The 27,377-nt window shown below is 42.5% G+C and overlaps 1 protein-coding gene across 1 annotated transcript in view; it reads right to left on the bottom strand.

Annotated features, from left to right (window-relative positions):
• The window catches only part of b4galnt4a (beta-1,4-N-acetyl-galactosaminyl transferase 4a), a 437,447-nt gene that overhangs the window by 42,106 nt on the left and 367,964 nt on the right, over positions 1–27,377 (bottom strand). Inside the window, exon 9 of the mRNA XM_031801738.1 lies at positions 3,689–3,755. Within this exon, the coding sequence (XP_031657598.1) occupies positions 3,689–3,755 (67 nt within the window). The remainder of the gene's footprint in view (positions 1–3,688; positions 3,756–27,377) is intronic.

Raw genomic sequence — 27,377 nt, 5'->3', positions numbered from 1 at the left:
AGCTAGGCAACAATCTGCATCTGAGACCCAGTAATACGGAACTTGTTAAAACCTCTTTGGGCTGCAATCCCGTTAACGGGATGATATGACAACAGCCAGTGAAAGTGCAGGGCGCCAAATTCAAAACAGAAATCTCATAATAAAAATTCCTCAAACATACATGTATCTTATATCATTTTAAGGGTAGTCTTGTTGTTAATTCCACCACAGTGTCTGATTTCAAATATGCTTTTCAGCGAAAGCACCACAAATGATTATGTTAGGTCCCCACCAAACCACAATAAAAACAGGCATTTTCCCAGCCAAAGAGAGGAGTCACAAAAAGCACAAATAGAGATAAAATTAATCACTAACCTTTGATGTTCTTCATCAGATGACACTCATAGGACTTCATGTTACACAATACATGTATGTTTTGTTTGATAAAGTTCATATTTATGTAAAAAAAAATCTGAGTTTACATTGGCGTGTTACATTCACTAGTTCCATAAACATCCAGTGATTTTGCATAGCCACATCGATTCAACATAAATACTTAAATGTAGATGATAATACACATGGAATTATAGATATACCTGTCCTTAATGCAACCGCTGTGTCAGATTTTTTGTATTTTATTACGGAAAAGGCAAACCTGAGACGGCGCTCATAACAATCAAGTCAAATTAGCCATGTTGTAGTCAACATAAACCATAAATGACATGTTAAATATTCCCTTACCTTTGATGATCTTCATCAGAATGCACTCCCAGGAATCCCAGGTCCACAATAAATACTTGATTTGTTATTTATCTCCAATTAGCCACTTTGGTACACCTATCCAAATGCTGGTGCTGCTCGACCATTCTTTATGTCATAATCTTCAAAAAGTTATATTACAGGTTGAAGAAACATTTCAAACTAAGTACAGAATCAATCACTAGGATGTTTTTACCATAAATCTTCAATAAAGTTCCAATCGGATAACTTTTGTCTTGAGGAGGAACGGAACGCAAGTGGATATCATGTGGAATGCACGTGGCCAGGAAATGGCTGTCTGCCAGACACATGGCTAATTCTGCTCTTATTCAGTCCCAAAACACAGTAGAAGCCTCATTCAAATGTCTATAGACGGTTGACATATATTGGAAGCTCTAGGAAGTGAATCTTCATTCATATCGCAATGGGATTTCAATAGGGAATGGTTAGAAAATATACCAACCTCAGATTTCTCACTTCCTGTTTGGATTTCTTCTCAGGTTCTTGCTTGCCATATGAGTTCTGCTGTACTCACAGACATCATTCAAACAGTTTCAGAAACTTCAGAGTATTTTCTATCAAATACTAATAATATGCATATATTAGCAACTGAGACTGAGGAGCAGGCCATTTACTCTGGGCACCTTTCATCCAAGCTACTCAATAGTGCCCCTGCAGCCATAAGAAGTTAATTATCGTTAATGATCATGAAGTCATAGATTCATCAACCTTCCATTACAACACTAGAATAAAGTGTTTTGAGATGAGGTGTTGAGTTTTAAATGTGTTAAAATTAAAGTATGGTTCTTCCAAACTTCTTCCATTTAAGAATGATGGAGGCCACTGTGTTCTTGGGGACCAGACATTTTTTGGTACCCTTCCCCAGATCTGTGCCTCGACACAATCCTGTCTCAGAGCTCTACAGACAATTGTGCCGTAGAGCACACTGCATTGCAGTGTGGCGTCACTACAGGCGTCACTATCTTTGGCCTGAATGATAAGCATCATATCTGGTGGAAACCTGGCACCATTCCTACGGTGAAGCATGGTGGTGGCAGCATAATGCTGTGGGTATGTTTTTCAGCGGCAGGGACTTGGAGACTAGTCAGGATCGAGGCAAAGATGAACAGAGCAAAGTACTGAGAGATCCTTGATGAAAACCTACTCCAGAGTGCTCAGGACCTCAGACTGGAGTGAAGATTCACCTTCCAACAGGACATCTACCCCAAGCACACAGCCAAGACAACGCAGGCGTGGCTTCGGGACAAGTCTCTGAATGTCCTTGAGTGGCCCAGCCGGCGCCTGGACTTGAACCCGATCTAACATCTCGGGAGAGACCTGAAAATAGCTTTGCAGGTGTGCCAAACTTGTAGCGTCATACTTCAGATGACTCGAGGCTGTAATCGCTGCAAATGGTGTTTCAACAACCTACTGACTAAAGGATCTGAATACTTATGTAAATGTGTTTTTTCGTTTTTTTATTTTAATACATTTGCTACAATTTCTACAAACCAGTTTTTTCTTTGTCATTTTGGGCTATTGTGTGTAGATTGATGAGGGAAAAATTACTTTTAATCCATTTAAGAATAAGGCTGTAATGTAACAACATGTAGAAAATGTTAAGGGGTCTGAATACTTTCCAAATGCACTGTATATTTATTTTCCGCACTCTGACATTGCTCGTCCTAATATTTTTATATTTCTTAATTCCTTTCTTTATATTTTTGTGGGATTTGTGTGTATAGTTTTGTATAGTTAGTAGTACTGCACTGTTGGAGCTAGGAACGTAAGTGATCAAATCTGCAAAACATGTGTACGCAACCAATACAATTTGGTTTGATTTGAAGAGGAATATGTAAGACATTGGAAAAATGTGATGGAATGGAAAGTAGCTGGGTTTCTGTCTAAGTTAGTCAAACTTAACCATGGGTGAAAAACTGTAATTGTGTGTGTCCATGATAGAGAATATTTTGGAAAATTGTGATGCAAAAGATTCCATGAATCTATGACTGTGTCCCAAATGTCACCCTATTCCCCATATCGTGCACAAATTTTGTCCAGGGCCAATAGGGCTCTGGTCAATAGTAGTGCTCTATATAGGGAAGAGGGTGCCTTTTGGGACGCAGGCCATGTTTCGATTATTGAATGTTTACGAGAGATTTAAGTCCATTCCTCCAGTATGTCCCAAAATTACAGCAGTGTAGAAATGAAAGGATGGTGGAAAGAAAAGAAAGATAAAGAAATGGAAATTGAGAGTGAACTCATTGAATAGATCATGGCTTAGATTCTTGCCATCTCTCTGTCCCTCCATCACATCACCATAGAGATTATACTTAATGTTGTCAAGCAATTCTCCTGTGTTTATGTCTATGGTGGTCACCCTGGTCTCTATGGTAAGAAAGGGGTCAGTGTTGTGTTTCCCTGTGTCCAAAATGTGTTCTTACATTTTTGATTTACTTGACCCTCATATGTTTATGAAAGGCAGGGTGAATGACAACAATATGGCGGTAGCCCAGACTGCGACAGACTGACTGACTGTCATTCCATCACCTGAGCCATTATGCCAGAGCTCCAATCCTCTTGCAAGGTTGGGTTATGGTTGTTACAAAATTATGGACACAACCATGAAACACAATACTTCCTGATGTAGTATTTCTAGTCCATTGGTCCAGAGCGAAAAGACTGCACTTTGTTCCTTAGGTCTGCCTTCCTGTCTGCTGTGGAACAACAGGGCAGTGCAGCCTGGAATAGCATCTGTGCTCCAATCTACCTCTATCACCCTAATCAACCCCAGGGAACAGTGTGGGGGTGTGTGTGTGTGTGTATACCAAAACTACAATGAAAGCAGCAAGACTCGTTCTTTCGCCATTGGGTAGATATGTGCCTAAGGGGAGCTTCTAGCCAGAGCATTACGGCCAGAGCCAACCAAAAAACAACAAACCCGGCTTACCTGTGTAGAGAGAAATGTAGGCAGAATCGATGACCTCATACTTCAGACCTGGCAGGAATGGACGCCACTGAAAGAGAGGAGAGAGAAAGAGCAGGTGAGACAGACTGCTCGAACGTACAATTTAACTTCATGTGTCATAGGCTGCGTCCAAAATGGCATTGCAAAGGTGCCTGGTCAAAAGTAGTGCACTTATATAGGAAATGGGTGCAATTTGGGATGCAGACATAGTACAAGATTTGTTCATTTTCACACTCAGTAGTACTTATGTAAAGAAGGATTCAGGGGAGGGGAGGAGAACAGAAAAAGGAGAAGAGGGGATGAGAGGAGAGGAGAGGAGAGAAGGGGAGGAAAGTCTGAACCTCTGTCTTATCTCAGAACAGGGGCGAAATGTTGCTGGTTCAAATACCCGAGCCGACTATGTGAAAATCTGTTCAAGGCACTTAACCCTAATTTGCTCAAGGGGTGCCGTACCACTATGGCTGGCACTGTAAAAACAACACCTACCCGGCATATGTGACAATAAAAAATAAAAAACAAACATAAAATTACCCTCAAACTTCAAGCGCCACTATGCCCAGAGGTCTACCATTACCAGAAAGACAGAGAGATGCAGAGGAGAGACAGAGATGGACGCAGAGGAGTCGCAGAGAAACAGAAAGGATAGAACACCAGACAGAAGTATCGATAGACACAGAAAGATAAAGAGGGCTTAAGAATGCGGGAGCAACAAAAGAGAGAATAAGTACAGCAGTGGGAGAAAGAGGCAGACAGACCAAAATGAGGAGACAAAGTAGAGCAAGCAAGGAGAGTGCTTGGCTGGTCTGTGAATCCTGTGCTTGGGTAATACGCAGAGTGCTTGCAGCAGCACAAACAGAGACTGTGTCCCAAATGGTACCCTATTCCCTATATATTTCTATTTGGTAAAAGGTAATGCATTATATAGGGAATAAGGAGTCATTTGGGACACAAACAGAGAGAGAGACAGGCTACAATCATTGTAAAGAGGGTTGGGGTTTTGGGCTCCCGAGTGGCGCAGCGGTCTAACACCGTACCCAAACAGGCCGTGCGCGTACGGCATCATGCGCCATTGAGCGCAAATCACGACACGCAGGCTAAAATAACAAAACAAACTCTGAACCAATTATATTAATTTGGGGACAGGTCAAAAAGCATTTAACATTTATGGCAATTTAGCTAGCTAGCTTGCAGTTGCTAGCTAACTTGTCCTATTTAGCTAGCTTGCTGTTGCCAGCTAATTTGTCCTGGGATCTAAACGTTAAATTGTTATTTTACCTGAAATGCACAAGGTCATGTACTCCGACAATTAATCCACACATAAAACGGTCAACAGAATAATTTCTAGTCATCTCTCCTCCTTCCAGGCCTTTTTCTTCAGGGATTGGCATCTAACTTTCATTTACCACAATGACCGACCGACCGAACTCAGTTCATCTTTTAATCACCCAGGTTGGTATAACGAACGAGAAGATGTCACGTGGGTATCTGCTTCTATAAACCAATGAGGAGATGGGAGAGGCAGGACTTGCACCGAGTTCAGCATCACGAATAGAACAGACTTATTTTTTGCGCTTGGCAACGCAGACGCTCATTGGGGCGCGCCAGCAGTGTTGGTGCAAGAATAGAACAACATGTATGTTTACATTTATATAAGCAACAAGAGCGGTGTGGTCAGCATGCAAGGCACTACATCTCAGTGCTTGAGGCATCACTACAGACACCGTGGTTCGAATCTAGGCTGTATCACAACTGGCAGTGATTGGGAGTCCCATAGGGCGGAGCACAATCGGCCCAGCGTCATTCGGGTTTGGCCGGTGTAGGCCGACATTGTGAATAAGAATTTGTTCTTAACTGACTTGCCTAGTTAAATAAAGGTAAAATAAATAAATAAGGTAACACTCATCCCTGTATCAGAAGGTCGGCTGGTCCTCACTAACGTCTTGTTGATCACTTCATTACTCCCTTTTTGTTTACAGAGCTCTGTAGGAAAAATCTTCCAACCCACTGTTACAATGTAAAATATGAGACACCAAAAACATTCACAGGGATGGTTAACTCTCAAGGTTTTACTCGTCCCTACCAATCTAGGTAGATCTGCTTTCAGTTTTCTTGGAATCGTCTGCAAAACTCCTTGCATCTTGATTCCCTGGTGCCGCCAGAGCAGTTTAAGACTGTAGTATAAGATGGGTATAATGAGAGTTGCTGTTTTTACTGTTTTTACTATTGTTGAACCTTTATTTAACCAGGCAAGTCAGTTAAGAACAAATTCTTATTTTCAATGACGGCCTAGGAACAGTGGGTTAACTGCCTGTTCAGGGGTAGAACGACAGATTTGTACCTTGTCAGCTCAGGGATTTGAACTTGCAACCTTTCGGTTACTAGTCCACCACTAGACTACTCTGCCACCCCAAATGGTTTCACCATAGTCCAAAACTGGCAGGAGAAGTTGATTGTACAATCTGCTTCCTGCTTTTTAGAAAGAGGCAAGATCTATTTCAATGTTAGTAAGTTTTTTAAAGGCTTCTTTAAATATATATATTTTTACTTTATCCATCCAAATGCCCAGATATTTATAGGCGGGGATCTGCTGGATGAGAGAACCATCCAATCAGTATATGTGTAGCCCATTTAAAGAGTTTTAAATCAACAAGGGATTTCTGCAAAGTCAGATTGCAGCTCTAACATAGCTTGGTCAACAGCATATACTGTATAACCGTAACATCTGCATACAGATGAAAAATGGCGCCGATAGATAGGGCAGCCGTGCTTCTAGCCCCTAGACAACTTTGCAGTATTTAGCTTTTTTCAGTGTTATTTCTTACATTATGAGCCCAGAATTTATTTTGTGTTATTACATACAGCCGGGAAGAACTTTTGGATATCAGAGAGACGGAAACTCACCAAAATTACCAGCATTACGACCAGGAATACGACTTTCCCAAATCGGATCCTTTGTTCGTGCCCCTCAGGGCAATTGAACTGATTCCAACAGCTGATCCAAAACACTGCAGGCGGAGAAGAGGTATTTGGAGTGGACTTCTAGTCCGATCCGGGAGGCGCACACACCACCCACCACTTCCGAGTATATTACTCGCTAATGTTCAGTCTCTGGATAATAAAGTTGACTCGCTCAGGGAGAGGATTTCCTTCCAGAGAGACAACAGAGATTGTAACATACTCTGTTTCACAGAAACATGGCTCTCTCGGGATATACTGTCTGAGTCGTACAGCCAGTCGGGTTCTCCGCAGAAAGGAATAAATAGGAATAAATAACCCTTCCGGGAAGAAGAAGGGCGGGGGTGTATGTTTTATGATTAACTACTCATGGTGTGATTGTGATAACATACAGAAACTCAAGTCCTTTTGTTCACCCGACCTAGAATACCTCACAATCAAATGCCGACCGTATTACCGCCCAAGACAATTCTCTTTGGCTATAGTCACAGCCGTGTATATTCCACCTCAAGCTGATACCACGACGGCCCTCAAAGAACTTCACTGGACTTTATGTAAACTGGAAACCACATATCCTGAGGCCGCATTTATTCTAGCAGGGGATTTTAACAAAGCAAATTTGAGGAAAACGCTACCAAAGTTCTATCAACACATTGACTGTAGTACTCGGGCTGGTACCACAGTCAATGTGGTACTCCAACCACTGGTACTCCAACTTCCGGGATGCGTAAAAGGCCATTCCCCGCCCTTCCTTAGGCAAATTTGATCACAACTCAATGTTGCTCCCCCCTTCCAACAGACAGAAACTCAAACAGGAAGTACCCGTGCTAAGGACTATTCAACGCTGGTCACACCATTTGGAATCCACGCTTCAATATTGTTTCGATTCCGCAGACTGGGATAAGTTCTGGGTAGCCTCCGAGAATAACATCGATGAATACACTGATATGGTGACTGAGTTTATCAGGAAGTGTATAGGAGATGTAACTATTAAAACCTACCCTAACAAGAAACCGTGGATAGATGGCAGCTTTCGCTCAAAACTGAAAGCGCGAACCACCGCATTTAACCGTTGTAAGGTGACTGGGAATATGGCCGAATACAAAAAGTGTAGTTATTCCCTCTGTAAGGCAATCAAACCATCAAAATGTCAGTATAGAGACAAAGTGGAGTCGCAATTCAATGGCTCAGACACAATAGGTATGTGTCTACAGACAATCACGGACTACAAAGGGAAAACCAGTCACGTCGCGGACACCGACGTCTTACTTCCGGACAAGCCAAACAATTTCTATGCCCACCTTGAGGATAACACAGTGCCACCGACGTGGCCCGGTACCAAGGACTGTGGGCTCTCCTTCTCCGTAGCCAACGTGAGTAAGTCATTTAAGTGTGTTAACCCTTGCGCATGTGCAGACCAGCTGGCTGGAGTGTTTACGGACATATTCAGTCTCTGCCTATCCCAGTCTTCTGTCCCCACATGCTTCAAGATGGCCACCATTGTGCCTGTACCCAAGAAAGCTAAGGTACCTGAACTAAATGACTATCGCCACATAGCACTCACTTCTGTCATCATGAAGTGCTTTGAGAGACTAGTCAAGGATCATATCACCTCTACCTTACTTGACACCCTAAACCCACTTCAATTTGCTTACCGCCCTAATAGATCCACAGACGATGCAATCGCCATCGCACTGCACACTGCCCTTTCCCATCTGGACAAGAGGAATACTTATGTAAGAATGCTGTTCATTGACTATAGATCAGCCTTCAACAAAATAAGCAAGCACCAGTTAGCCTGGAACTATCCTAGTGCTAGGCCCATCTCCCAGCTGGCTGAAGAGGTCCATCAGCCACTCTTTGGGCTATAATACCTATTTTGAGAATTGGCCTGGACTCCTTTTACTGCCGACACGGCGCCCCGCCGATCCATCACGACTGGTCTACCGACGTAATCCACCCGAGGGGGTTTCAACAGGCTCCTCCGTCACAACGTCCCCTGAAGGCCCATCTGCTAGCTGTCTAGAGCATATCTGCTCAGCTATCTGCTCAGCTATCTGCTCAGCTATCTTACTCCATTTGCACACACTTTATATAGATTTTTCTACTGTGTTATTGACTGTACTTTTGTTCATCCCACATGTAACTTGTTTGTGTCACACTGCTTTGCTTTATCTTGGGCAGGACGCAGTTGTAAATGAGAACTTGTTCTCAACCAGCTTACCTGGTTAAATAAAGGTGAAATATATATATATTTTTAAACTGGGGCCCCACAAAGGATGCCTGCTCATCCCCCTCCTGTTCTCCCTGTTCACCCATGGCTGCGTGGCCATGCACACCTCCAACTCAATCATCAAGTTTGCAGATGACACAACAGTAGTAGGCCTTATTACCAACAATGACGAGAAAGCCTACAGGGAGGAGGTGAGGGCCCTGGGAGTGTGGTGCCAGGAAAATCACACAACGTCAACAAAACAAAGGAGCTGATCGTGGACTTCAGGAAATAGCAGATGGAACACCCCCCTATCCACATCGACGGGACCATAGTGGAGAAGGTGGAAAGCTTCAAGTTCCTCGACGTACACATTACTGGCAAACTAAAATGCTCCACCCCTACAGACAGCGAGGCTCAGGAGGCTGAAGGAATTTGTCTTGGCGCCGAAAAACTCAAACTCAAAAACAGATGCACAATTGAGAGCATCCTGTCGGGCTTTATCACCGCCTGGTACGACAACTGCACCGCCCGCAACCTCAGGACTCAACCTCCCCATCACCGGGGGCAAACTACCCGCCCTCCAGGACACCTACAGTACCCAATGTCACAGCAAGGCCAAAAAAATCATTAATGACAACAACCACCCGAGCCACTGCCTGTTCACCCCACTACCATCCAGAAGGTGAGGTCAGTACAGGTGCATCAAACCTGGGACCAAGAGACTCAAAAACAGCTTATATCTCAAGCCCGTCAGACTTTTAAATAGCCATCTAGCACATTAGAGGCTGCTGCCCTGTATACATAGACTTTAAATCACTGGCCACTTTAATAATGGAACACTAGTTGTCTGTCCTCACACTAGTCACTTTAATAATGTTGAAATATTTTACATTACTCATCTCATATGTATATACTGTATTCTATTCTACTGTATCTTAGTCTATGCCACTCTGACACTGCTCGACATCTCTATGTTTTGGAACATAGATCCAGTAACACCATCATACTGCAATAGACTTTCGGGCAATACGTGTTAGTGCATACTCCCGCTTACAAACAACACACCCGTACATGATGCATAGAACCTCTGCTAAAGTGTGTACAACTAAGCACTGTTCAAGTGCCTACTACCCTTTGGTGTATCTTTTCATCTACTCTTTGTGATGCACCAAACACACACACACACACACACACACAAATCACACTCTCTCTCTTACTCACACTCGAACACATGCACACGCACACACACACTGCAGAAAGACAGCACAGCAGGGCATGTATGAGGTTTTAGCATGCTGCCATTGTCTCTTCTCAAGGTCGACTCTGCCTGTCCTCTCAGGGATCAATGGAAACTGGCACCCCAACACTGTCAGAACAGCCCAGGAGACAGACACACACCACCGCACCGAGCAAGCACGTGAAATGTGCTACATACTTTTCATTGTGTCTTGCTGAAAAGGCGTAAACATTTAGATTTGAAAAAGGACTAGGGTTCAATTAAATAGCAATGACAGCAAAAAAGTAATGGCATTCTAACATCTAGAAGATTCTCCTTGATAATACATGTAGATGTTGAAGAGTTATGGTGGGGACAATCTAAATATGAGGATTCAGGAGAAAGTGTGTGTGTGTGTCTGCATGTGCGTGCATACACAAGCGTCGATGCGTGTGCATGTGTACGTCTGCATGTGTTTGTCTGTGTGTGCTCTGACACAGCTTAACGGGAGAACCTGAGTACTGCTAACTGGCACTGCAAGATCAACAGAAAGGAAAGGAAATCAATATAGTTGGGGGAAATAATAAAAAGGACGAATCGGACATCAAAATGGAGCAGGCGGCCAACAGTCTCAGTCTTTCAGCCCCAATACGCCCTGTGAAAATATAGGGATATAATATTGTTTTTTTAAACTACTTGTCTTTTAAAAATCTAAATACTTACTTCCAAATGTCTATAAAGGTCATTGAAATACCCTAAATAGTACTTGAACCCAGGTCTGCTTTCACCCCTAACCTTACCGTCCTCTTCTTCACGATCTCAAATCCCTACCCATTCTTCTCTGCCTACACTCTCTCCCTATTCTCCTCATCTCCTCTCCTTTATAACTACTTCTGAAAAAGCTCTACTCCTTCTCTCCTACTCTCCTGATCAGAAAAGGTCAGAGTAAAAACAACAACAAAAAATGGCAGAAACGTTTCTAGTTCTTTCACCAGGACATGGGAGGAAAGAGAAGGCCTTTGAATGGAAAAGGACAGTCCAGTGGAAAATACCAGGCAGACAGTTTACTCAGTGAGGTCAGAGTGGAGAGATTTACTGTACTTACTCCACACACACACACACACACACACACACACACACACACACACACACACACACACACACACACACACACACACACACACACACACACACACACACGCACACACACACGCACACACACACACACACACACACGCACACACACACAAAACACACAGGCACACACACACACACACACAAAACACACAGGCACACACACACACACACACACACACACACACCTGACTGAAATCTGTAATTGGCAAAGCTGTAAATAGTGAGAGCCCTCTGGCAGAGTGGACAGCAACACAAGACAGATGTTACAACTACTATGGGGGAACAATGGAAGACTACAAGACACTATTTAACTTCTTATGGCTGCAGGGGCAGCATTGAGTAGCTTGGATGAAAGGTGCCCAGAGGTACCCAGAGTAAACGGCCTGCTCCTCAGTCTCAGTTGCTAATATATGCATAGTATTATTAGTATTGGATAGAAAACACTCTGGTGTTTGAATGATGTCTGTGAGTATGATAGAACTCATATGGCAGGCAAAAACCTGAGAAGAAATCCAAACAGGAAGTGAGAAATCTGAGGTTGGTCGATTTTCAGGCCCTATTGAATTGACAGTGGGATATGAATGAAGTTGCACTTCCTAGGGCTTCGACTAGATGTCAACCGTCTTTATAAACTTGAATGAGGCTTCTACTGTTTTGTGGGACTGAATGAGAGCTGAATGAGTCAGGTTACTGACAGAGAGCCATTTCCTGGTCACTCGCATTCCACATGATATCGCCCTGCGTTCCATTGCTCCTCTAGACACAAAGGATTTCTCCGGTTGGAACTTTATTGAAGATTTATGATAAAAACATCCTAATGATTTATTCTATACTTAGTTTAAAATGTTTCTTCGACCTGTAATATAACTTTTAGAAGTTTTTGTCCGAATTAATGCACGAGCGTTTGGATAAGTGTACATAACGTGCTAACTAAAGTAGCTACTTGGACATAAATAAGGGACATTATCGAACAAATCAAGCATTTATTGTGGAACTGCCAATCCTGGGAGTGCATTCTGATGAAGATCATCAAAGGTAAGTGAATATTTATAATGTGATTTCTGGTTTATCTTGACTACAACATGGTGGCTAATTGTATAATGTTTCCGTAAAGTTTTTTTGAAATCTGACACAGCGGTTGCATTAAGGAGAGGTATATCTATAATTCCATGTGTATAGCTTGTATTATCATCTACATTTATGATGAGTATTTCTGTTGAATCGATGTGGCTATGCAAAATCACTGGATGTTTTTGGAACTAGTGAACGTAACGCGTCAATGCAAACTCAGATTTTTTAATATAAATATGAACTTTATCAAACAAAACATTGTGTAACATGAAGTCCTATGAGTGTCATCTGATGAAGATCATCAAAGGTTAGTGATACATTTTATCTCTATTTATGCTTTTTGTGACTTTTTTGTGACATTCCTGCTGTTAGCATGTAAATTGCACGCTCCCTCAAAACATTTGAGACATCTGTGGCATTGTGTGACAAAATTTTAGAGTGGTTTTTTATTGTCACCAGCACAAGGTGCACTATGTAATGATCATGCTGTTTTATCAGCTCCTTGATATGTCACAGCTGTCAGGTGGATGGATTATCTTGGCAAGTGATAAAATGCTCACTAATAGGGATGTAAACAAATTTGTGCACAACATTTGAGAGAAATAAGATTTTTGTGGATGTTTTATTTCAGCTCATGAAGCATAGAACCAGAACATTAAATGTTGAGTTTTGTTCAATGTAGTAGGTTGTGACTGGCCTCACACTCCAGTACAGTAGGTGACCGTGTATGCACCTGTCAGTTGGTTGCGATCCACCCCAAAAAATTAAAGAAGAAGATAACTCACTCACATTGACATATTTGCAGAGGATGTTTTAGTTGCGCAATTTTACATCTAACTAAGGTGTTTGGTGCAGTATTTCTCAAGTAAAAAAATGTGCGATGTGATTTCTTTTGCAAACAAAGTCGGGCTGCTGGGCAGGTCATGTTAGTGGGCAAACGTACATTGCCAAATCAAAACCAAACCTTCATTTACCCGTTGTGAAGAACGAATGTTCCAAAATTATGGTTAATTGTTTAGCTAGCTAGCTACATATCTTAACAATAGATTCCACTATGCAAGTACCCATTTCAAGATAGTCTAGCTAGCTACATTTTCAGATATTACATGTTTCTAATTTTGACAAATTATTTTCATTTTAAGTGTACTGTTAGCTAACGTGGATGTCGAGGTTATCTTTTAGTCTTGATTGCAGCCAACATTTTCAAGACAATTTCGCCCTCTAGTTGGTATATTAGTTCTACTGTTACAGAATGTTACACAAATTTTCAGCATGTGTGTTGTTTATGTCCGGCAAGCGCTGTGTAGAATAACTCCCCCCTCACGTGAAAGATATTGATCACCTCCAGCTCGTGCCTTCAGCCAATCAGACTGTCCCCATGCACCCCACACTCTGCCCATGTACTGATCTTGCATCCTGTGATTGGTCAGATGTTCCTAGCTAGCCCAGCACTGGCTCATCTGGTTTGTTGCATGCTCTCTCAAACGTATATGTATTACCCGGGCCTGAACTGTGTTTTCCCACATGTGCATGAGACGCGTAAACAGTAAGTTGCCGCTGTTGTTAATTTTTTAAAAATATATATTATTTTTTACCTTTATTTAACTAGGCAAGTCAGTTAAGAACAAATTCTTATTTTCAATGATGGCCTAGGAACAGTGGGTTAACTGCCTGTTCATGGGCAGAATGACAGATTTGTACCTTGTCAGCTTGGGAGTTTAAACTTGCAACCTTCCGGTTACTTCCGGTTACTAGTCCAACGCTCTAACCACTAGGCTACCCTGCCGCTCTAGAACATCACAGAATGTTCTAGAGCTCTTTTGTGGTCCTTTATCTGGCCGGATTTGTGACTTTTCTGACACGGAGCAGACTAAGGGCGATTTATGTGGTTGACAATCATTCCGTGGCAATGTTGATGGTCTATCCTACTCGTATATTTTTATCTGTTTCCAATTTATGTAATCCATTAAATACAACTGTCTTTAAAATAAAATTATCTGATATGGTAATTTCTTATCAGGATCAGAGGTAATATATCTCTGGACCAGCCATATTTGAAATGTGTAACTAAATCAAGCAAATTGTGATTGAGTTATATGATCTATAGTCATAAGTTTTTCACAATTCCTGATTTTAATCGCAAACATTCCCTGTTTTAGGTCAGTTAGGATCACCACTTTATTTTAAGAATGTGACATGTCAGAATAATAGTAGAGAGAATGATTTATTTCAGCTTTTATTTCTTTCATCACATTTCTAGTGGGTCAGAAGTTAACATACACTCAATTAGTATTTTGTAGCATTGCCTTTAAATTGTTTAACTTGGGTAGCCTTCCACAAGCTTTCCACAATAAGTTGGGTGAATTTTGGCCCATTCCTCCTGACAGACCTCAGGTTTATAGGCCTGCTTGCTCGCACATGCTTTCTCAGTTCTGCCCACAAATGTTCTATAGGTTTGAGGTCAGGGCTTTGTGATGGCCACTCCAATACCTTGACTTTGTTGTCCTTAAGCCATTTTGCCACAACTTTGGAAGAATGCTTGGGGTCATTGTCCATTTGGAAGACCCATTTGCGACCAAGCTTCAACTTCCTGACTGATGCCTTGAGATGTTGCTTCAATATATCCACATAATTCCTACCTCATGATGCCATCTATTTTGTGAAGTGCACCAGTCCCTCCTGCAGCAAAGCACTCCCACAACATGATGCTGCCACCCCCGTGCTTTACAGTTGGGATGGTGTTCTTCGGCTTGCAAGCATCCCCCTTTTTCCTCCAAACATAATGATGGTCATTATGGCCAAACAGTTCTATTTTTGTTTCATCAGACCAGAGGACATTTCTCCAAAAGTTACATTCTTTGTCCCCATGTGCAGTTGCAAACCGTAGTCTGGCTTTTTTATGGCGGTTTTGGAGCAGTGGCTTCTTCCTTGCTGAGCGGCCTTTTAGTTTATGTCGATTTATGGCTCATTTTACTGTGGATATAGATACTTTTGTACCTGTTTCCTCCAGCATCTTCACAAGGTCCTATGCTGTTGTTCTCGGATTGATTTGCACTTTTCGCACCAAAGTAAGTTCATCTCTAGGAGACAGAACGTATCTCCTTCCTGAGTGGTATGATGGCTGAGTGGTCCCCTGGTGTTAATACCTGCGTAGTATTGTTTGTACAGATGAACATGGTACCTTCAGGCATTTGTAAATTGCTCCCTAGGATGAATCAGACTTGTGGAGGAGTTATTGGATGACTTCCTTTGATTTTCCCATGATGTCAAGCAAAGAGGCACTGAGTTTGAAGGTAGGCTTTGAAATAAATCCACAGGTACACCTCCAATTGACTCCAATTATGTCAATTAGCCTATCAGAAGCTTCTAAAGCCATGACATTATTTTCTGGAATTTTTCAAGCCTTTTAAAGGCACAGTCAACTTAGTGCATGTAAACTTCTGACCCACTGGAATTGTGATACAGTGAATTATAAATGAAATAATCTGTCTGTAAACAATTGCTGGAAAAATTCACAAAGTTGATGTCCTAACCGACTTGCCAAAACTATATTTTGTTAACAAGAAATTTGTGGAGTGGTTGAAAAACAAGTTTTAATGACTCCAACCTAAGTGTATGTAAACCTCCGACTTCAACTGTATGTCGTCTATATGTAGTCTATAAAGTTATTTTGAATATATTATATTATTTTGCCATTTTGAAACGTTTGAATGAAATATAGGCCTATACTTCTGTCATGACGTTGGCCTGGGGGGTAAGGTTTATGACAGTCATAAATACCTCTTCCCCCCTGTTTACTCTCTCTACCCTACTGATGTGACATTTGAAAACCCCTTGGTTAAATTAAAACCTGTTAAAGATAGGGCTAATTGCTGCCCCCTTTGGGGGGATTGCGTGCCATAGTAAACAGAAAAAAAATCTGTCAACAATTGCTAATATATGCATATAAAAATTATTATTGAATAGAAAACACTCTAAAGCTTCTAAAACCGTTTAAATTATGTCTGTATGTAAAGCAGAACTCTCAGGGCACTAATTCTCCCAAACTCTCTCTTGTCATCATAAAAGTTGGCCCAACTTTGACGTCATCGCCCCCACCCTTCCCAAGCACCTACAGTCCTGGGAACAGTTTCTATGTCTTCAGCGCGATGTCTGCTTTCAATGGGGCTTCTCATTGTGAGAATCGCCCGCTCACGAGAGTTTTGGCGGGCCGAAACCTTTCGGTCACGCGAAAAAACAGGTTACTCTCATGCGCGCTCTGCTCCGGTGATGTCTTTCTTCCAAGATTGATTAAACGATGCGTGTGTTTCTGTTCGTCCTCAGAATTGCTGTGAAGCTATATAACATGCTAACGCTGTGTTCTGAACATAGTTTGACAAGTTTAGTCGACATATAATATGTAATTTCAACGTTTTGGTGCGCACCCACTTGACTTTTTGGCTGCATTTCAACCGAAATATGTCGTGTTTGATAACCGAAAGACACAGACTTCAAAACTAAAGCTGTTTTTGGTAAGTATAAACCCTTCCAGGTCTTCTGATGGAAGAACAGCAAAGGTAAGGGAATATTTATGTGTTAAATTTGGGTTTCTGTGGACTCCAAGATAGAGGAGCCAAAATGCTAATTCCTGAGCGCCGACTCATATTATAGCCTAGTGAACGAAATCTGTAACGTTAAAAATAAATGTAACACAGCGATTGCATTTAGAAGAAGTGTATCTTTCTATATATATGTAGAACATGCATATTTAGTCTAAGTTTATGTTGTGTATTCCATGTTAGCTGACGGCATCTGCCGGAGCTATCGTCATTTCTCCGGACATTTGAGTAGCATTTTTTGAACAATGCGTCATTGTAAACAGAGATTTATGGATATATATAGCATATTATTGAAAAAAAACATAAATGTACTGTGTAACAGGTTATATTACTGTCATCTGATGAAGATTTCAAAAGGTTAGTGAAATTATTTTTCTTTTAATCCTGCATTTGGTGATTGCATATTTTGTTCAATTTGGCTATGGAAATTAGCTGTGTCTTCGGTGTGTCTTCGGTGGTGGTTTGACATAAATATGTGCTATGTTTTTGCCGTAAAACATTTTAGAAATCTGACTTGCTGGCTAGATAAACAAGTTGTTTATCTTTCATTTGAGCTATTGGACTTGTTAATGTGTGGAGGTAAAATATTTGTAAGAATATTTTTTGGGTTCCATGCGCCACATTCCAGCTGACGGTGGGAGGGCTGGTTCCCAGTTGGGAACCAAGATCCTCAACAGGTTTTAACATAGTGATTCTGGGAACATCAGAAGGTGGGGGAAATGAACTATATTCTTGTAATCCAACCAATTGAACATATGCGATGGTACTTAAAGAATATGATGTCAGTTCGGGTGTCATCTGAGACATTCTCATCAATGATAGGATGACATAAACTCTACAGTGGAAAGTCTGCACACTGTAGTTATCGGATTCACATGGAATTGTTGTTCAATTTAAATATTTGAATATTAAATTATTGGTGAAGAGATTAAATGTAATTTTAGCTTCCAAATGAGAGATTTGGGTTTTCATAAGGTTAGGGCTCTGCTCAATCAGTGGCCCGCCCCTGTGAAGAGACATGGGTTATAAAACTTTTCAAACACACCCTTCTCGCTCCACTATATAAAGCCTTGAAGAAAATGTAACCTCCTGTTCCAAGTATGTGAGGTCTGCAGCCTCTGCGTTAAAAGGACTAACATGTCAACTACAGAACTAAGCCAACCTTAGCGTGAGCTTTGGTTGAGAATGGTATGAACTTTAAACTGTTATTCACTACAGAAGTGATACTTCCTAGCCGTTGAGTTAGCAACAGCAGCTGCAAACGCGGCTAGGAAAGAACAGACAGAGTATCCCGTCTACCACACAACGACGTTACTACAACGTATTCAATTGACCACCAGAGACATTCTACAAAGGACTCGGTTTGGCAACACGGCCTTCCATCTATCACCAACCTACCAAAGCGCAGCTCAGAGTAAATATTTTTTTGCATTTTCCTTTTCCAAATGGGCGGTAATTTAGAATGCATAAGATACTGTATTTACGATAGCACAGCTTCTCCCTTTTGTCCCTCAGTCTTCCCGCTCTTTCACTCAAACCCAGACCCTTTTCTTTTGTGTAACTGTTATCTGTTCTGCCCGCTAGGGACGTTTTCCTTTTTGACGTAATTTGTAATCAAGGTATAATTCTGTGTATATGTAATTCTGTGTGATTAGTTAGGTATTTATTAAATAAATAATTAAACCCAATTTCGTTTTGCTGATTCAAGTTGTTAGCCAGGGTTCGTGAAGACTTTCAGATGAGACTGAATTAAGGTGACGATTAATATTGACTGCTATTGATGTAAAATATTACTAGGTCTTTAAGAGTTTATTCGGAAGATCAAAGCTCTATAAATATTATTTTGTGGTGCCCCGACTCTCTAGTTAATTACATTTACATGATTCGCTCAATCAGGTAATATTAATTACGGAGAAGGGATTTTATAGAATAGCATGTCATTTCACTTAATCCGTCATAGCCAAAGACACGACACTTCTATATTCTTATACTCAAATAAGTATTTTTGCATTCACCAGCCTTATAGTTACCAATGCTCCTGATAAGTGAATATTTCATTTGGGGAGGCAGTAGAGAATCTAGACCACTTCCTGGTATCATAATCACTTGACACGGTAATAACATTAAATAAACTGATCTGCTGGTTTATCCTTGTGGGTTTTTTCGTTGAAATCAAGCTTAGTTTAGCCCGCAGGTGCATCCCATTAGTAGCGTTTTAAGAACATCAGCGGTAACCTGAGCACGCTAAGTTCTGCCTGTTTGTGGCAATCAAGTGCCTACTCTGGCACCAGGCACTGAATTAGGGCAAACAGAATTGGGCTAAGTTAAAGCTAATTCGATGGAGGTGGCTAACAGCACACAATTACATAACCTACTGTATCGTTACGACTACATTAATATATGACCTGTCTCAAGAAGCTAGGCATATGTTGCACATCACTACTTCACAGGAGAGGCATTTGATTAGATTTTTTTGTTGCAAAATGTGCTTTTGGGCAGAAATGCCTTCTGGAACACATGAACTTTCATGTGCCTTAATAACAAACTTGTATGCCATCTGTAAATACAAGTAAAATTGTTAAATTATAGGCCTATTTGGTTTAACCACGGAAAAATAACCTTCCCGCTACCTATGATTGCTTGAATTATTGGATGGGCCAGACATGCTGAGAGATGAGTTCGGATTGGTATCCCATGTAGCACGTTTCTGTCTTTAACATGAGCTGCTCAGTATGTACAGATAACCCTTGCTCCCGCAGCTTTTTAAAAATATATAACTTTAGCCATAGCTACTGCTCGCAACAACATTGCTGCCCAGAATATAGCAGGCGCTACTGACAATGATCAGTGGGCAAAAGTTGTGATGGACTACATTCTGCACACAATCAGTGTGAACCAGAGTAACTTGACATAACAATGGGCCAAACAAGCTGTAACTAGCGACATTGCATTGCTAGTTATAGCCTAATGTTAGCTAGCCTCTTAAGGATCAGCCCCTTTTTTAACATTTTCGCCTAAAATGACATACCATAATCTAACTGCCCTGAAGCAAGGATATGCATTTTATTGGTACCATTTAAAAGGAAACACTTAGAAGTTTGTGGAAATTTGAAAGGAATGTAGCATTAGGAATGTAGCATTATAACACATTCGATCTGGTATAAGATAATACAAACAAAAAACAAACAAAAAAATTGTATTGTTTGTACATCTTTGAAATGCAAGAGCAAGGCCATATTGTATTATTCCAGCCCAGGTGCAATTTAGATGTTGGCCACTAGATGGAGCAGTGTATGTGCAATGTTTTAATTGGATCAATTAAAACATTGCACATACACTGCTCCATCTAGTGGCCAATGAACCATTGCATTTCTGTTCAAAATGTTGTATCAAGACTGCCCAAATGTGCCTAATTTGTTTATTCAAAACTTTATGTTCAAAACTGTGCATTCTCCTCAAACAATAGCATGGTATTATTTCAATGTAATAGCTCATGTAAATTGGACAGTGCAGTTAGATTAAGACGAATTTAAGCTTTCTGCCAATATCAGATATGTCTATGTCCTGGGAAATGTTCTTGTTACTTACAATCTCATGCAAATCGCATTAGCCTACGTTAGCTCAACCGTCCCACAGGGGACACACTGATGTCCCACAGGGGACACACTGATGCTGACAGTCGAGAAGAACTACTGAATATAAGATCAGCGTCAACTCACCATCAGTACGACCAAGAATATGTTTTTCGCGACGCGGATCCTGTGTTCTGCCTTACAAACTGGACAACGGAGTGGATTCCATGCAGCGACCCAAAAAAACATCTCCGAAAGAGAGGGAAACGAGGCGGTCTTCTGGTCAGACTCCGGAGATGGGCACACCGTGCACCACTCCCTAGCATTCTTCTTGCCAATGTCCAGTCTCTTGACAACAAGGTTGATGAAATCCGAGCAAGGGTAGCATTCCAGAGGGACATCAGAGACTGTAACGTTCTCTGCTTCACGGAAACATGGCTCAACGGAGAGACGCTATCCGAAGCGGTGCAGCCAACGGGTTTCTCCACGCATCGCGCGGACAGAAACAAACATCTTTCTGGTAAGAAGAAGGCCTTATGGCCAACGTGACATGGTGTGATGAAAGAAACATACAGGAACTCAAATCCTTCTGTTCACCTGATTTAGAATTCCTCACAATCAAATGTAGACCGCATTATCTACCAAGAGAATTCTCTTCGATTATAATCACAGCCGTATATATCCCCCCCCCCCAAGCAGACACATCGATGGCTCTGAACGAACTTTATTTAAATCTCTGCAAACTGGAAACGATTTATCCGGAGGCTGCATTCATTGTAGCTGGGGATTTTAACAAGGCTAATCTGAAAACAAGACTCCCTAAATTTGATCAGCATATCGATTGCGCAACCAGGGGTGGAAAGACCTTGGATCATTGTTACTCTAACTTCCACGACGCATATAAGGCCCTGCCCCGCCCCCCTTTCGGAAATGCTGACCACGACTCCATTTTGTTGATCCCTGCCTACAGACAGAAACTAAAACAAGAGGCTCCCACGCTGAGGTCTGTCCAACGCTGGTCCGACCAAGCTGACTCCACACTCCAAGACTGCTTCCATCACGTGGACTGGGAGATGTTTCGTATTGCGTCAGATAACAACATTGACGAATACGCTGATTCGGTGTGCGAGTTCATTAGAACGTGCGTTGACGATGTCGTTCCCATAGCAACGATTAAAACATTCCCTAACCAGAAACCGTGGATTGATGGCAGCATTCGTGTGAAACTGAAAGCGCGAACCACTGCTTTTAATCAGGGCAAGGTGTCTGGTAACATGACCGAATACAAACAGTGCAGCTATTCCCTCCGCAAGGCTATCAAACAAGCTAAGCGCCAGTACAGAGACAAAGTAGAATCTCAATTCAACGGCTCAGACACAAGAGGCATGTGGCAGGGTCTACAGTCAATCACGGACTACAGGAAGAAATCCAGCCCAGTCACGGACCAGGATGTCTTGCTCCCAGGCAGACTAAATAACTTTTTTGCCCGCTTTGAGGACAATACAGTGCCACTGACACGGCCTGCAACGAAAACATGCGGTCTCTCCTTCACTGCAGCCGAGGTGAGTAAGACATTTAAACGTGTTAACCCTCGCAAGGCTGCAGGCCCAGACGGCATCCCCAGCCGCGCCCTCAGAGCATGCGCAGACCAGCTGGCCGGTGTGTTTACGGACATATTCAATCAATCCCTATACCAGTCTGCTGTTCCCACATGCTTCAAGAGGGCCACCATTGTTCCTGTTCCCAAGAAAGCTAAGGTAACTGAGCTAAACGACTACCGCCCCGTAGCACTCACATCCGTCATCATGAAGTGCTTTGAGAGACTAGTCAAGGACCATATCACCTCCACCCTACCTGACACCCTAGACCCACTCCAATTTGCTTACCGCCCAAATAGGTCCACAGACGATGCAATCTCAACCACCCTGCACACTGCCCAAACCCATCTGGACAAGAGGAATACCTATGTGAGAATGCTGTTCATCGACTACAGCTCGGCATTCAACACCATAGTACCCTCCAAGCTCGTCATCAAGCTCGAGACCCTGGGTCTCGACCCCGCCCTGTGCAACTGGGTACTGGACTTCCTGACGGGCCGCCCCCAGGTGGTGAGGGTAGGCAACAACATCTCCTCCCCGCTGATCCTCAACACTGGGGCCCCACAAGGGTGCGTTCTGAGCCCTCTCCTGTACTCCCTGTTCACCCACGACTGCGTGGCCACGCACGCCTCCAACTCAATCATCAAGTTTGCGGACGACACAACAGTGGTAGGCTTGATTACCAACAACGACGAGACGGCCTACAGGGAGGAGGTGAGGGCCCTCGGAGTGTGGTGTCAGGAAAATAACCTCACACTCAACGTCAACAAAACTAAGGAGATGATTGTGGACTTCAGGAAACAGCAGAGGGAACACCCCCCTATCCACATCGATGGAACAGTAGTGGAGAGGGTAGCAAGTTTTAAGTTCCTCGGCATACACATCACAGACAAACTGAATTGGTCCACTCACACAGACAGCATCGTGAAGAAGGCGCAGCAGCGCCTCTTCAACCTCAGGAGGCTGAAGAAATTCGGCTTGTCACCAAAAGCACTCACAAACTTCTACAGATGCACAATCGAGAGCATCCTGGTGGGCTGTATCACCGCCTGGTATGGCAACTGCACCGCCCTCAACCGTAAGGCTCTCCAGAGGGTAGTGAGGTCTGCACAACGCATAACCGGGGGCAAACTACCTGCCCTCCAGGACACCTACACCACCCGATGCTACAGGAAGGCCATAAAGATCATCAAGGACATCAACCACCCGAGCCACTGCCTGTTCACCCCGCTGTCATCCAGAAGGCGAGCTCAGTACAGGTGCATCAAAGCTGGGACCGAGAGACTGAAAAACAGCTTCTATCTCAAGGCCATCAGACTGTTAAACAGCCACCACTAACATTGAGTGACTGCTGCCAACACACTGTCAATGACACTGACTCAACTCCAGCCACTTTAATAATGGGAATTAATGGGAAATGATGTAAATATATCACTAGCCACTTTAAACAATGCTACCTTATATAATGTTACTTACCCTACATTATTCATCTCATATGCATACGTATATACTCTACTCTATATCATCGACTGCATCCTTATGTAATACATGTATCACTAGCCACTTTAACTATGCCACTTTGTTTACATACTCATCTCATATGTTATACTGTACTCGATATCATCTACTGTATCTTGCCTATGCTGCTCTGTACCATCACTCATTCATATATCCTTATGTACATATTCTTTATCCCCTTACACTGTGTATAAGACAGTAGTTTTTTGGAATTGTTAGTTAGATTACTTGTTCGTTATTACTGCATTGTCGGAACTAGAAGCACAAGCATTTCGCTACACTCGCATTAACATCTGCTAACCATGTGTATGTGACAAATAACATTTTATTTTATTTTATTTGAATAAGCTAGCTAACATTAACCATGTTACTACAGCATTTAATGCATGGTGGCTAGCTATGACAATCAGTTTGTATTACTAGTAGTATGGGATGGGTTTATACCAGTGGAGGCTCCTCCTCAGTGAATTTTATAAAAATGTAATTTGTAAAATATTTAAAAAGTTAAACTATACTAAATATAATCACGTCACCAAATAACTGATTAAAACCTGGGGAATAGTTACAGGGGAGAGGAGGGGGGGGATGAATGAACCAATTGTCATCCAATATGCTGTAATAGAAATAAGGCCATGCTTATGAAAAAAACTAATTCTCCCTCATCTTAAATGGCACTGACCACCACTGTACTGTACTGTACTATACTTTTTCTCATGAGGGTGGGGAGGACTGTACATTTCTATCCAATAAGGTAATTTCTGCACAATATTTCTGTCCATTTAGGGGGCCCCCTCAAGGGTACCCACATGGGCAAAAGTTGCGCATAGCTTCTCACTGCTGAAACTAATGCTAACAAAACATCTCAGCTGATCTACAGCTCCCCAGAGGGACATCATACCTTTAGCCATGGTATCGTGGGCATTTCAGTATAAAGACGAGTGTGAATCCGTCTCTATCTTTTCCTTTATAAATCAGTGTCTTGGCCACTGCAATTTATTGCGCCCTTTGGCTAATGCGGCTGCGGCGGCCTAGTCACGGTAAATCTGCTGTTTCTGTCAAAGTGTGAAATTAATTCCGCTATTAAATCCAGCACAGGGGCCTTGCTAAGCCAGTGTAACCAGTAAGATAGCTCTCTCTCACACACACACGCACACACACACACACAGCTATATATACACACACAGCAATATATATACACAAACAGCAATATATATATATACACACACACACACACACACACATGATTTGCAGCGTGTCTTTTCTATGCAGTTCAAACTGACTTTTACAGCCTCTGGGGTTGGTTTCCTATTCTCTGTGCAGTCTCAGGTTTCGTCCCAAATTGCACCCTCCATCCTAGTTCCTATGTAGTGCACTACTTTTGTCCTTGGTTAAAAGTAGTACATTAAATATAGGGTATTGGGTGCCATTTAGGACACATTTCAGAGGAGAATGGAGACGGGTGCCCATATGACCTTGCTACTATAGATATAATCAGGTTCTTCAAAATAATGGCTGCCGTCTTTATGACACTGATGATGATGATATAAAGCTTATATAGTCTTACTCAGAAATACCATGAAGTGGAAAGAAAAGACAACCATAGATCCATTGATTTCTCCTTTACTCGCTGTCTCCCTCCCTCTATCCATCTTTTCAAATAAAGTTGAAAGTTCAAATGTTCCTCTCCTCTCACTTTCTCTTTCTCCTCTTCTTTTCTCCTCACCCCCTCTCTCCCTCCTCTCTTCCCCCATGTTCTCCCTTCCTCTACCTTCCATCCCCTCTCCTCTCACCTCCTTCTCCTCCTCTTCTCTCCCTTTCTTAGACAAGTCTGTTCAGCCGCTCTTTGTCTCCACATAAAGCAAGGCCAGCTGTGTGTTAGGACGGTACAAATGCCAGTGTGTCCGAGTGGAGTTGTGCACTCACATACACGCACATATGCATGAGCACATGCATATACTGTATACGCTTGCATGCATGCACACACGTACACAGACACAGGCATACATGCGCATGCTGTCTCTCTCTCTGTTGCTTCTCTCCAAACATTACAATGAAACCACCACAGAATGTCATCATCACCAGCCATCTCAGAGTTCCATCTCAGTTCAGTTGAGTTTCCAATTTCCATGACAACCTGGGCAGCAGAGATGGTGTGTGGATGATGGGCCCAACTCAATGTCTCATATACGTCTGTCTGTCTGGATACACATTTTTACTTCAGCAAGTAGGCAGCTCTGGACGTTCAGTTTACTCCGGACCAGGCCCTAATCCCCTGGACTCGAAAGCGGAAGCGGAGGCTTGGGAGCAACCTGACGAGACTACATCGGCAAACAAATGGACCGCCATTGCCATAGACCGTGGCGTTCCAAGATGGCGTAGCAGTCAGACGTGTGTTTTCTCTTCTCCTGTCCGTTGTAAATATCGTTTTCCTCATTTTGTTTTCGCATATATTTCGTATAAATTTCAATCTCACTTTCTATCTACGGACTGAATATACTGTCCTGTAACCTGCCTCACCCAATGTGGTAAGGATCTGCTATTTTTATACTTTAGAACCGGAACCCCCATCAGAAGCAAGCCAGCTAACTAGCTACTAGTCAGTTAACGGTGAAGGCCGCTAGCAGTGGCTAACTCGGACACCAGCCAGCCTCAGCTTGGTCAATAACTGCCAATCTGCACAGCGCGATATCAACCCAGAGCATATCGGACTGCTTTTTCTCTACCACATCTCCGGATTCCTACTTCAAGCTCTGAACCTTTACACCGGGTCATCGCAGCTACCTAGCTGCAATCTGAGTGGCTACTCCTGGCTAACGTCTCTGTCCTGAAGCAAGCACCAGTTAGCCTTGAGCTAGCCTCGAGCTAGGACCATCTCCCTGCTAGCCCTAGAGGTCCACCAGCTAATTCTTGGGCTACAATACCTCTTTTGCCAATTGGCCTGGACTCTTTACTGTCGACACGGAGCCCCGCAGATTTATCACGACTGGTTTGCCGATGTAATCATCCGAGGTGGTTTCAACAGGCTCTCCGTTGCCGAAGGCCCATCTGCTAGCCCCGGCCCGCTAGCTGTCTGAATGGCCGTGTGTCCAGCTCTCCTAGCGTAGTAGCGACAACTGAACGGCTCCCTGACTCCCCTATTGCTACTCATTGGACCCTATGATCACTCTGCAACACATGCCTCTCTCTAATGTCAATATGCATTTCTATTGCTGCTTTGGTTAGTTATTATTGTCTTATTTCACTGTAGAGCCCCCAGTACTACCCAATATGCCTTAGATAGTCTCACCCCCAACACACGCAGTGACCTCACCTGGCTTACTGGTGCCTTTAGAGACCAAACCTATCTCATTGTCACTCAATGCCTAGGTTTACCTCCACTGTACTCACATCTTACCCTTGTCTGTACATTATGCCTTGAATCTATTCTTCCACGCCCAGAAATCTGCTCATTTTACTCTCTGTTACGAAAGCCTTGGTTTAATGCATGTTAAAACCTGTTAGGGATAGGGGGCAGCATTTTCATTTTGGATGAATTGCGTGCCCAAACTGAACTGCCTCCTACTCTGTCCCAGATGGTAATATATGCATATTATTATTACTATTGGATAGAAAACACTGTTTGAATTATGTCTGTGAGTATAACAGAACTCATATGGCTGACAAAAACCTGAGAAGAAATCCAAACAGGAAGTGAGAAATCGATTTTCAAAACAGTGCCAATTGAAATCCATGTTAGTTATGGATGTGCATGCACTTCCTAGAGCTTCCACAAGATGTCACTGTCTTTAGAT

Source organism: Oncorhynchus kisutch, linkage group LG22, assembly GCF_002021735.2.
Source record: "Oncorhynchus kisutch isolate 150728-3 linkage group LG22, Okis_V2, whole genome shotgun sequence".
NCBI lineage: Eukaryota > Metazoa > Chordata > Actinopteri > Salmoniformes > Salmonidae > Oncorhynchus > Oncorhynchus kisutch.
This window is presented reverse-complemented; position numbering and strand designations above follow the sequence as displayed.